The sequence below is a fragment of the Patiria miniata genome, unplaced genomic scaffold (assembly GCF_015706575.1).
Source record: "Patiria miniata isolate m_02_andy unplaced genomic scaffold, ASM1570657v1 HiC_scaffold_27, whole genome shotgun sequence".
Classification (NCBI taxonomy): domain Eukaryota; kingdom Metazoa; phylum Echinodermata; class Asteroidea; order Valvatida; family Asterinidae; genus Patiria; species Patiria miniata.
The window spans coordinates 8,377,213-8,390,559 of NW_024037066.1; the positions used below are offsets into that span (position 1 = coordinate 8,377,213).

The window sequence follows — 13,347 nt, forward strand, 5'->3', positions numbered from 1 at the left end:
TTAAAATCGAAACGGCAGAACGCCTTAATTTAAAAAAAAAAATATTTAACAGAAACACTTGAGAGACTCTCCAAAATATTTTGTTGGAGAGGAAAATGTGCATCAGTGAATTTGGCAACTTTATTCATTTGAGGACAGCCTCCAATAAACGCATATTTGTTGCTGAGATTGTTTTTGCGACTTGTCAGCCCTATGTTGTATTTTATGCATGATCTTGAACTATATCTTGAGCACTGCGACAAACTAACAAAAATGCGCGCATGAAATGCAGTTGATCCTGTATGCCTTTAGTAGAGAGTTTTGTGGTCCAAGCAATATTGACTGAGGATCGAAAATGAAGAGTCTAAGCCGGTCTCTGAAATCATATTTACGGAGCCTTTGAGAAGAAAAAGTACCACAAAATCGCTCCAAAAAACCCAAACAAACAAAGGGGGGGGGAGATCAGAAAGTGAAAGAGGGTAAATTTTATTAGCTTTAATTAGGTGTTTGTCTTGATCAGTATCTCGATTTTCTTTTTTAAATTGGTGCCTAATTTTACGGTCTTCACGAACGGTTCGCTCACGGTACTCGCCCGCCCTAGCTGCAAACAGCAGGGCGGGGGTAGGTATACTGTAAGAGTGAACACGAAGGGTGCAGGGCACTAATTCGAGTGAGAATTTCTACGCGAGTCATTAGCATAAAAGGTCAACCCCCCCCCCCCCCACAATTTCTTTTGAAAACGGAGACTGTTTGGCTTTAAAAGCGGTAGAATTGTGTAAATATGGCCAAGGCCGCTATATCGGGGGCTTCCATCTGAGGGCAGACTTGATAAAAATTACGGTTGAAACATGGATCCACATTTGCCTGAGAAAGTGGAAGGATATGCCACTTGTATGGCTTGCAGGCTTGGGAACTATCACTTTTCGGGAGGTAATTTTGTTCTGGTGTGCCAGTGAAAAAGATGAAGGACAAGACAATAATTTAATTGTTGTTTGAGAAACCCCAGTGATGTCGGCTTGCATGTTAACTTATTTGGCCCTGAAGTTAATTTTACACTGCTTTTTCAATGGGGGTTCAGTGCACCCGAACCATGACCCGAACAGTCGCAAAAAACCACAAACTGTCGTTGGGGGCGTGCTCGGGAGATGTCACCTGATGGCCAGTCACGTGCTGTTACACTGTCACATGATAGCACTAGTAATGAGCGACCGACATGAAATCTTGGGATTCGGCTCAGTGCGACTTGAAAGAGCCACGATGTTTTGTGATTTGAGAGCAATTACGCTCGTGTCTTTTGTGCTCATTCTGTGTCTGAGTACAACTGGAGCATCCTACCCGTACAAGACCGATTACTTTGACCAGATAATTGATCATTATAACTTTGCAAGCCATGACAACAAAACCTTCAAACAGCGATACATGGTGTCAGGTACGATTGTGCTAATGTTTTGTATTTGTTTTATGTGAAGTGCGTTCACACATGGAGGAAGGGTTCACACAAGAATAAGACACGTCTGTGCGTCGTATGGAATGAGGGTTTAATACCAAGGATGATGGTACAATTTTTAGAATATTTAAGCTTTGTATTTTGTACATAGGCCTAAGACATGTTAATTGTTATGCATGTAACATCTGTTTTTATTGTAACAGTAACACTGTCAGAAAATGAATTTGTGAAACTGGTTAACGGTTAATTGCACATAGCCCCACTAGTGTGGCCGCGATATTGCTGCGCTGTATCTCTGGCCACACGCCAGGTTATCCAGTAGTACTGAGGAGTTTATTCCAAACACTGGTGCACCTTTTTTTGGCATTTTTTTCTACATACCACTGTTTATGGTTGTATTCTAGGATTTCTCATTTTTTGCCCTCCGGGTAGATTAGGTAATCTTTCTTCAAATTTTTTGAGAAATTTAGCATCTTTCTGGAGTTCATATGCGCCAGTGTTTGGACTAAACTCCTCAGTAGGTTTGGAAACCAGACGTGTGGCCTAACGTACAGCGCAGCAATACGGAGGCCACACAAGTGGGTGGGGCTAAATTGCACAATGCAAATGATAAGAATTGATTTGTTCTCCTGATAATTCAACAGAAAAGGACTGGAAGGTCAGGAAAGGACCCATTTTCTTCTACACTGGCAATGAAGGACCTATTACTACGTTTTTGGAGAACACAGGTTTCATGTACGACATAGCACCAGAGTTCAACGCCCTTCTTGTTTTTGCTGAACATGTAAGTCACACTGCACAGTGTATATGGAATTATGGTGCAGTACTCCAGTCTCATTTACATGTAATTTGAAAATGATAGAAAACTGGGCGCTGGATAAAACAATGTGAGACATGTTGGATTTCTGATCTTGGCTGTAGCTAGAACAATCAGTGGTTCATTGCCTCTCTTGAAACATGTTGTGCATAATACTTAACAAAAACAAAACAATTAACTCTAAATTTTTGTATCAAAAATAAAACAGATGAACAAAGGGGTTGAAGAAAAAAAGGGCCTCCTCCCTTTTCTAAAAATCCTGGACGAGAAACTATTTCTTTACTTGGCCTACAATTGATTCAAAGAATGAACCTAGTCCCATTATAATTGTGGTTGATTGGTTTCAGCGATTCTATGGGGAATCCTTACCTTTTGGCAACCAGTCGTTCACCACTGAGAACATGGGCTTACTGACTGTGGAGCAAGCCTTGGCAGACTACGCTACGCTCATTATGTACCTCAAGGAGAGTCTCAAGTGCCCTGCCTGTAAAGTGGTCACATTTGGAGGAAGGTAAATAAAATAAATATAAATCACTGGTATTTAAGAAGCATTGAAGCTTTAAGCTGTAAGTTTTAATTGTTATCTTTGTCTCCCCTCGTTACCAGACTGGAGGGATTGGAGGATTATCCTTCAGAAACAAGTGTTCTGGCCAGAAATGCCAATTTTAATTACACAGCAAAATCTTGCCATGAATGCTGCCTTCATACAGATGTTCCCTATCACCCCAAACATACCAGTTAACTATAGCCATGTTTGTTAGACAACTGTTGTAACTTTTTATCAATGTCAATGTTAACGCTTTCATTGAAATGACACAATTCTGACCTGCACTAGTATATTTATCGGTTTGCATGTGGATAAAAATTCTCACAGTAAACTACCTCACTCAGAGACAGACAAGGGATACCTCATGAGTCTCATCCATTAATCCCCATCCTTCATGATAGAGACAAAATTGAGAGATTTCTGATATTTGGGGGTTCACAGTGTTGTAATTTATCCAACGTGTTCTTATTGTTACAGTTACGGAGGCATGCTCAGTGCGTACATGCGGTTCAAATTTCCCAACATTGTAGACGGGGCCATAGCATCTAGTGCACCCATCTACTCCACAGCGGGACTGGGTTCCCAGACCTACTTCTTTGATGATGTTACAAAAGTAAGTTAGAATATATGCCCTGTACTACCTGCATTAGCAATGATTTCCTTTCGAAGACTGCTTTGGAGATTACTTCCAGAGGTTCTGTGCAGAATGTTGCCTTCTTGTTTTGGAAATGTGAAACTTACAATTTAAGGAGGGAATTTTGGAGTGCTGGGGTCCAAGATGTTCGACTCATGTGCTGCAGTACGTTGGTGTGAACAACGGGGAACATGGTGCTTGTGTTTGTGGGCAAGACACTTTACTGCAGTTGCCTCTCTCCGCCCAGAAGTATGAATTGTCAGGCAGTTGTAATCAGTTGTCAGGCAGTTGTAACCAACTGTTTATTAGACCTGAAAAATTGTTTGTGTGTAGAGTTTTGATATTGTGCTTGGAAACCTGAAGGATTCACGTTAACTTTTATTTCCATGTATTAGGCCTTTGAGAGCGTACCCTCTACCGGCCCCAATTGTGTGGCAAGTGTCAGGAAGGCATTCATTCAAATTAATAAACTTGCAGATGAAGGAAAGGAAGGTATACCAACTTTTTTTCCCTTTTTAAAAAAAATGTGATTTTACAAAGGTTAGTGAATTCAATGATGCTGTCATTGGCTCAGCCGGGCTCCATGCCCGAACAAGAGAGAACACTTTTTCGTTACTTTTTGGAGAGCTCCATCAGCAGGACACACCGCGTGCACGTTCAAGGCAAAGTCCACACGACTAATTTTATTCTAACTGCACAAACCAATAACGTCATAGTATGAGCGTCAGTCGTGGTCAGCAGTGCATTCGAATGTCTCTCCCATGAGTCTCCCTTTCTTACCACTTAGGGGCAGAAGAAATCCAGGAATTTTCACAGGGAGTGGTTTCATCAGACACTTGGCCTCCGAAAATCAAGGGGGGGGGGGCTCGTACTATAATTTCAATGGGGGCAACACTGTTAAAATCTGACGAATCCGTCAAATCTAGGCGGAGATCTGTTGGCAATTTTTCCATTTTACAATTGCTTAATTGAATCTTTGCCTGGAGGATTGTCAACAAGCTTTACAGTTGACTTAAGAGCAAGCCACAATGATGTAGTGGTGCTTTTTTAGTTCCCAACTTACTTGTTTTTTTTCTGGTTTCGAATCTCCTAGAGCATCACACAGATTCCGTATTATTTACTACATAGTTTGCATTAATTGTTCAGGATAATGGAACACTTTGTTCATTCATTCCAAGGTCTGAGTAATATTTCCTCAACGTTTAAGCTTTGTAAACCCCTGACGGACAAGACCCAGATACCCCACCTTCAGGGCTGGGTCCGCAATGCTTTCACCAGCATGGCCATGGGTAACTATCCCTACAACGCAACTTTCCTGGGACAAATGCCTGCATGGCCTGTTAATGTGAGTATTATTTTATTAATGGGATGGCTGAAATTGCCCTTTGTATCAATGGGATGGCTAAAATTGTCCTTTGTATTAGTCGTTGTGTGAGCAGGGGCGGATCCAGGAATTTTCGCAGAGGGGGTTTTCATCAGCCAACAAATCTGAAATTGTACACAAGTTTTTTTCTCCGGACACTTGGCCTCCGTAAAATCAAAAACTGGGGGGGGGGGGGGGGGGGGGGGGGGGGGGGGGGGGGGGGGTTACCAATTTTAATACGGGGGCGCTGTTCAAATTCGACAATTATTAACACTCATTACAGAATGGTGTACCGTATTTTGAACAGGCGGACATAAGACCAGTATAATTTTTTTGGGGGGGGGGGGGTCACAGCGGGGGGAGGGGGGGGTTTGACTTATTTTTTAGGAATTTGTATGAGAATTTTTTTTTTTGGACAGAGCTAGGGGTTTTTTGGACCCCCAACACCCCCCCCCCCTGGATTCGCGCCTGGTGAGTGTTGAAGGGGAACTTAACAATTTGAATATTTGAAACTTTTGTATGAACGAGATTGTTTTGCCTTTACCATGGGACTGTCAGCTCTAGGACTTAATTATGATCTTTGAATGTGTAGCAAGTCATTTAGACCCAAGAATATGTTGCTCTCTGTGCTTAGTTTTCTTTAATTCTCTTTTCTGGGAGTCTTAGTCAGGATAAGCAATTCGATAAATGACCTTCTTCCACCTGCAGGTCTCGTGTGGTCTTATAGTGGATGCTCCATCGACTAACCCCATGCAAGGTCTGGCTAATGCTGCATGTGAGTACATGCACCACTGAGAAATAACTGCAAACATAAGTTGCTTAACAAAAATTTGGAATTGAATAGGCAGATAGCCAGGTCTAAGCATCCTTAAATCTAAATCTAAATCTCCCCCCCCCCAAAAAAAGAAGAAACTAACTGTAGTCCAACCAATTGTTTACAAAAAAACATCCTGCCCCCTATATGATCAAGAAGTGTAATATACAAACAGGAGGATGAAAATTAATGAAGGATTGCTTAATTTCTGTTGCTTTTTTTGCCATAGTCTTGTTCTACAATGGTACCCAGGGCAAGCTAAAGTGTATGGACATTAATACAGAGTTTGTTGAATGTGCTGATCCAACTGGTTGTGGGCTGGGAGACAACGCAAAAGCTTGGGATTGGCAGGTAGGCATCTTTTAAGAACAAAAGGTTTAGTAAACCTTTTTTTTTCTTTAATATATAACTTTGAAATGTTTCATTGAAATCTTCAAGTATTAAATCATTCTCCTATTTCCCTGCCAGAAGATCCAATTTTTGTGTGCGGACCTACCATTTGGATCATTTCTTTTCATTTTCCAAATGAATGTGTAGATGTTTTCAGTGTTGTAGCCGAGTCCATCAAAAGTCCTTACAAGTTCATCACGAGTTCATCACGAGTTCATCACAAGTACTCCAGTCTCAAGTCAACGCACAAGCTTTAAAACTAAACTGTGAAAAAATTCATTCCTTTGTTAATATTGAGTCCACTGCTACTTGTGCCCGGAGATCTGAATGGAATTGTGATTTAGATGTGACTGGACTTGTGAAGGCCTGTGATGAACTTGACTATAACACTCTACATATTATGCAAAACAAAACAAAACCCAAAAACCGCTTTTCTGCTTCTTTATAAATAAATTGCTGCAGGCTTGCACTGAGGTCACACTGCCGGCAGGCTCCAATAATGTAACGGACATGTTCCCGTCGCTGCCATTTAATGAGAAAACAAGGGAAGCTTACTGCAGTCTGAAGTGGAAAGTTGCCCCGAAGCCAACCTGGTTAAATGTCATGATGTGGGGAAAAGGTTAGCCATCCAAATTTCATGTCCCTTCAAAAGATATGAAGAGAAGCTAAATTTTGTTCTTAATTGAACATTATTAAAAGAAAGTTGAACATTACATGTTTTTAAGTCAATGTGTCTTTGCAATATACAACTTATGTAATGTTGTGAACTGTCTCACAAGAAACATCAGAATTGAGGGAGGAACTCTTTGCACTTTTAAGGAAATTTCTTTGAATGTTTAATAAAAAGGTTTTACTAAAATCTCTCTTAGATACATCTGTGATATTTGTGGAATAGATGTTCATTTCACAATTCTATTGAGTGGTACTTAAATGGGTATTGACTGAAATTAAGAGATTTTGTTCATTGTTTAATTGGTTCATACATCTCATTTACAGAAAAGATGGCAATATTCAACTTTCCAAAGTAGAAATCCAGACAGGAGAACATATTTCATGTATTTCAAAATGTTCATCTCCTTTTACCAGATATAGAGTCTGCATCCAACATTGTCTTCTGCAATGGAGCGCTGGACCCGTGGCGAGGCGGGGGTGTGCTTGTCAATCCCAACCCAGCCAACTTGGACGTGTGCCTTATCTATGAAGGCGCCCACCATCTAGATCTGAGGTAATGCTTCAAATATCACTTATTTGTTACGCAATGTGTCAGTTGATAATCACGAGCATGAGGGCAGCAAAACAGACTGACCAACAGACATACTATCCAGACAACAGTTTACATCAGGTATCTATGTAATCAAGGTTCCAAGTACCTGGAGTTGCTTAACAAAATACACCGCTTAGAAAATATATGTGCTAACCAAAAATAAGCACGTGCCAAGAATCATGCCACTAGTCATTTCCATCACATGAAATTTTGGACAACAGTCACCTGTTTTTGATATTAGCTGATAATTATATTTTGTGTTTGCGATGTATCTGTGCTAAACAGCTCCAATGAAATGGAAACAGATATTTCATCTGATGGGGGTGGGGCCTTCTTGCCCCACAAAAATATTATGTTCACTACTTTGGATTCTAGTATAACTTCCATTGTTTAGGTAATATTCACATTTATTCTTTGTTGGTTTCAAATTTTTCAATTCCTTTGCAGGGGGGCAAATCCAGCCGACCCAGTCTATGTAAAAAATGCCAGGAATCTTCACAGAAAAAGAATTAGCTGCTGGATAATGGATTAAAATAAGTTATCCGACCACTATCACCTGTGTGCTGCACCCCTGATTATTTTAAGTGAAATAATGGCATTTCTCATTAAAATTTACATATTTGTTATATTCAAAATCGAAGAAAAAGGATTGTTATATCAAAGCTATGAAATGCTGTAAATAATGCTCAAGAAGTTTTTTTGTTCTTGAATAAGAGAAGCTATAATGTAACCATGATTTGATATACTGAGAGATAGTAGTTAGTTTGTTACAAAACTTTAATAATTTCTTTTCAAAATGAATGTAATCGCTTTCAATTCATGCATGTTGGGGGAACTGTTTACGATCATATACCTAATTGCTTTCAAATCGTGCATCTTCAATCCCCATTATTGTTTCAATTGCTAGAAACGGGGCAAGTTATGCAATGATTGTGACAGGAACAAAATAGGATTTCTTTTGTAGTAGGGCGAGTCAAAACAAATTGACCTGGATTAAATGATTTTTGTTTTCCAAAGCAATCACATTTGATACACCCAAGAATCAAGGGCGGATCCGGGGGGGGGGGGGCATAGGGGGCCATGGCCCCCCAAAAAGAAACCATTTTTTTTTTTTTACGTGACATCGCAATAAAGGCAGGCAATGAGTACACCACCATCTTTTCCTCAAAAAAACATTGGATAAAGTGGTCAGAAATTGCCTCAGATCGCACCACAGAGCATCTAGAATCCAAAAAATTTTCGGGGCCCTTAAGCGGGCCCCGAACCCCACGCCGTAATTTTTTGACCCACTTTTTTGGGGACCAAATTTTTTTTTTGGCCCCCCAAAAAATTGGTTCTGGATCCGCCCTTGCCAAGAATTATGTCTTAAAAGAGCATGTTCTTCCACAAATCTGGGGGTTTTTTTGCCGAAATTGATCAGATGTTATTTATGTTTTAAAAGAACCTAACTTTGTAGCTGTTCATGGAATGCCATTGAAAGATGTTGAGCTAAATAGTAAGAACTGTAGATTGACAGCCATTCAGATACATTGTGGTTTTAATTATTTGAGTCGAGACTGAAACATGTTTACTGTTAGATTTTGTGTTCAAAACGAGGTACAAGTTAAAAAAATTCTGAAATACTGATGGTGATTTTTGTCTGTTTTCCTTTGCAAGTTTTCGTTCATTCGTGGAAGTAGGAAAACGTCCGTGTTATCAGCTCGTAGAACGGTAAATGATCAGTGGTGGACAGCTGATTTTTGTGATCTGTTATTAAGATAGACATAACTTGGGAATAGAAGACGCAAATCACGTAAATTGTTCGCAGTTACTGGTCAACAACATGTACTTTATCCCTGTGTTATTTTAATGAAACGGAGTGAGCTACATATTTTTTTTTTAATATTTGTTTTTCATTTTCTGTTAACTCACCCTGTACATGTATAAAGGTGCCGAAAAATCGGCCCACTCCAGTACCATAGTTTGTTGAAATGTAGACAATGTAATGTACATGTACATGTATTTATCAACCTAAACTGAGTGAACCTTTAATTAGCTTAAGCAACTAGTTTATTTTTATACAAGTAGTTTGACTAGCTAGCAGGAAACAATTGGTAATAAAAACGCTTCTAATAATTTTCAAGTTTGCTTGTTTTTTGGGATGTTTGTTGGTGTTTTTGTTTTTGTTTTGCTGAGCAAAAACTGCAAGCGCCACAATAAAGGAGCTCTTTGTTGTTCATTCATTCCCAGGTCTGAGTAATATTTCCTCAACGTTTAAGCTTTGTAAAACCCTGACGTACAAGACCCAGATACCCCACCTTCAGGGCTGGGTTCGCAACGCCTTCACCAACATGGCCATGGCTAACTATCCCTACAACACAACTTTCCTGGGACAAATGCCTGCATGGCCCGTTAATGTAAGTTGTCATTAGCGGCATGGTTTGAATAATTGCCTTTCAAATAGGGAGTGGTTAGGGAACGGGGTGTAAATGAGGAATATGAAATTTCTTGTAACTTTTATGTACAGATCTCTGTGAGTGTTCTGTAGTTGTCTTTTGCCATTGAACTAATAGCCCTACACGTTTGTCTTTTTTTATAGTAGGAGGTCATGAGCCTCTTACTTTAGTTTTTTTTTTCGCTGATATTAAAACTGTCTGTACTTGTTTGTGTTCTTGTGCTGTGTGTTAATTTCTTGTTACATTTTTTCCTCTGGAAAGATTTTGTGATTTTCTCAATTTTTCTTTTTTGTGAGACTTGATCAGGGACAGCTCAATGAGTGATTTGTTGTATTCCTCCTCAGGTCTCTTGTAGCCTAATAGTGGATGCCCCATCAACAAACCCCATGCAAGGGCTGGCTAATGCTGCAAGTGAGTCAATGTAATCTGTGGGACCATTTTGGTGGATATTTTGCTAACAAAATATCCACCATCGTGATAAAATGTGACACTTGTTTGGATGTTTTGTTTTTAAACCAGCTAATCAGCCTTGATTACATCTTACGTACGTGTGTCCTTTTTGGATTAGTCATGTTATCAGAATGCAAAATAATGAAGGATTATTAATTTCTGTTACTTTTGTGTTTGTCTTAGTTTTGTTCTACAATGGCACCAGCGGCAAACTAAAGTGTATGGACATTGATACAGAGTATGTGGAATGTGCTGATCCAACTGGTTGTGGCCTTGGCAACGATGCAAAGGCTCAGGATTGGCAGGTATGAAGCACAATGCAGGTCTTTTCTCAATTTTGACAAATTTTCTATTTTTTACTAAACTCTTCAATTATCGAAACAGTCGAATATTATATTCCCAGCTGAAATTTGTTATTTGTGCAAGGGTATCTACCATTTGGATTATTTTATTGTGCGTTCCATCACAAGTTCATCACCACATCAGTCGCCAGTCTTCCAGTCTCAAGCCAATTATCGAGCTTTTCAACTTGACTGTAAAAAAAGGCCTTCATTTGCTATTTGTCCACTGCTTGATCCTTGTGAGCGGACTGGTGATTTACTTGTGACCGGACTTGCATTTGACTTCAAATTTATACTGTACATTTTATGCCCATTTTATTTCTTTGTCTTTTATAATAAATGCTTCAGGTATGTACTGAGGTAACAATGCCGGCAGGTTCTAATAATGTAACGGACATGTTCCCGGCGCTGCCATTCAACGAGAAAATGAGGCAAGCTTACTGCAGTATGAAGTGGAAAGTTGCCCCGAAGCCAACCTGGTTGAATGTCATGATGTGGGGAAAAGGTTAGCAATTAAAGTTTTCATGACCGTTCATTTATTCACATCTGGTAATGAAACCAAAGATTCCGCAAAAGCACCCTAAGCAAGCACTGTAGGTCCCCTATATAGCGAGCAAGCCTGAAGACATCTGAAGAGAGAAAACGATGAAGAAATGACAGTTGGACGAATACAAAGTTGTAGAAGTCAGCGTCTACCCGATTTCACACAATTTATGTTGAAATCTGTCTTGTAAGAGGCATCAGAATTTAGGGATAATTGTGCACTTTTCATGAATCCTTATGATTGTTTAGAGCTTTTTAAACACGTATGTCAAGCCCACACTGCCCAAAGATAACATATTTGTTGTTTGCAAAGACGATGAATTGCAGCTATTAAAGTGAACGACACTTGTGAGGAAATTTCAGGAATTATTGCCAAAAAAAAAAGAGATTCATTCTTTTTTTTGGGGGGGGGGGGGGTCATTTACAACTCAATTGCATAAATGCAACAGTGTTGAATTTTACCTATACAAGAAATCCAGATATTTGCTGTAAGTATTTCGAATTTGTACTCCCATATTGGAAGATATAAAGTCTGCATCCAACATTGTCTTCTGCAATGGAGCGCTCGACCCGTGGCGGGGCGGGGGTGTGCTTGTCAATCCCAACCCAGCCAACTTGGACGTGTGTCTTATCTATGAAGGCGCCCACCATCTAGATCTGAGGTAATGCTTCAAGTATCACTTATTTCTTATGCACAAATAAGTGATATGTCAATTGATAATCACATCAAGCATAACATGAGAGAAGCAAACAAACTGACCAACAGACAAACCATACCACACAGTAGACGTCAGGTATCTGTGAAGTTATGTATGTGATGTCCAGTTGCAAGACATGGCTGTTCCCTTAAATCAGTAAAAGGCATTCGACTTCAGCAAACACTTCCCCGAATATATTCATGTTGGAGTGAGTGGGGGGGGGGGGGGAGGGGAGGCCCCCCACACCCCCCACCCCCCCCCCCCCCCCCCAAAAAAAACCAACTTTACTTTTATACCTCAATATTTCCACGGGGACGATGAGCTAAACATTGATGCATTGGAATGTTCTTATTTCTTCTGCTCTTTCACATTGCCGTTAAACGTTTTTTTTTTATAAATACTACGCCCTGAACAGTTCTTCCTGTTAGGAAATGGCAACAAATTAATTATTCCAACATATTTTTCTGAATAGTCTTCAGACACCCCACCGCACCCCCACCCCACCCCATAGCAGGCCGCCCCTCCAATGTCGGAGACCTCATGTTTTGTTTTAGAGAGTTTTAGATTCTTTCTATCGTTAATTTCCTGTATTTTTTTCATTTTTGCATTTTTCAATTGCAGGGGTGCAAATCCAGCTGACCCGGTCTATGTACAGAATGCCAGGAATCTTCACAGGCAAAGGATTAGCTGCTGGATAATGGAATGATATTTGCAATTTCCCGCATGCATGTTATACTCTTGCTTTCAAAACTGAAATAAACAATGACATGTTCATTTGAAATTCCTACAATTGATACATCAAAAACTGTGTTTAGCAACAAAAACAATTTGCTATCACTTTGTAAACATGTTTAGAATCTAAACATTATGTGTTCAATTAAACATCAATGTTCCATTGATAAACCCTATCTATCCTAAGTCTAAACATGTTTAATATTTAACATGTTTATAAACTGATAGCAAGAAAGTATTTAGAAAAGTGTTTCATTGCTAAACACAGTTTTTGCAGTGAAGAGCTAGGCTATACAAATTTTGTAAATTTTGTAAATTTTGTAAATTTACAAAAAAAGTAATTGCTATTTTTTTTATTTTTACAGATTCCCCACCAGAAGTACGTGTATCACTTTTAAATTCATGAAACTTTTCTTTGACTGTTTGGTAAACACATGTCTTGATTTCGAATCGTGAAACTTCTTGTCAATTGTTATGCAAGACATGCAATTGTAAAGGAACAAAAACAGTGTTGCCCTTGACCGAAGTGAAGATCCCCATAGAAGTGTTTTTTGGGGCCAGTTTCAGGTACATCCACTTTTATGGTATTGGACTCTCCAAAATGCCTGAAAGCAAGTTATAAGCAACACAAAGTCATGGAAGGAGGAAATTAAGGGCTATGGGTTTAAAGGGGAAAGTATTACTAAAGATTTTGAGCAATTTTGTTACAATTTTGAAACCGAAAGTAAAAAAACCAGTTCAAGAGAGCACTTAAGACTCATTTATTTGCTCAGTAATACTTGTCACATTAGAAATTTAGAATTGTCATTGATTTTGGGATCAGACTAAATCTGCTTGTCTGTTATGATCATTTCATTCGTTCGATGTGTCCAGTTGTTTTTATTGGCAAATTG

The 13,347-nt window shown here is 39.4% G+C and overlaps 1 protein-coding gene across 1 annotated transcript; it reads left to right on the forward strand.

The window, feature by feature from the left end:
• The first annotated feature begins 1,143 nt into the window (after window positions 1-1,143).
• Window positions 1,144-12,478, forward strand: LOC119734588 (dipeptidyl peptidase 2-like). Its single transcript, XM_038208123.1, has 17 exons — window positions 1,144-1,408; window positions 2,071-2,210; window positions 2,591-2,754; window positions 3,268-3,403; window positions 3,820-3,916; window positions 4,603-4,769; window positions 5,496-5,562; window positions 5,831-5,952; window positions 6,454-6,610; window positions 7,078-7,216; window positions 7,541-7,578; window positions 9,431-9,651; window positions 10,035-10,101; window positions 10,324-10,445; window positions 10,830-10,986; window positions 11,548-11,686; window positions 12,344-12,478. Exons 1-17 carry the CDS (start codon window positions 1,165-1,167, stop codon window positions 12,426-12,428), a joined length of 2,262 nt encoding a protein of 753 aa, XP_038064051.1. The 5' UTR covers window positions 1,144-1,164; the 3' UTR covers window positions 12,429-12,478.
• The last annotated feature ends 869 nt before the right edge of the window (window positions 12,479-13,347 follow it).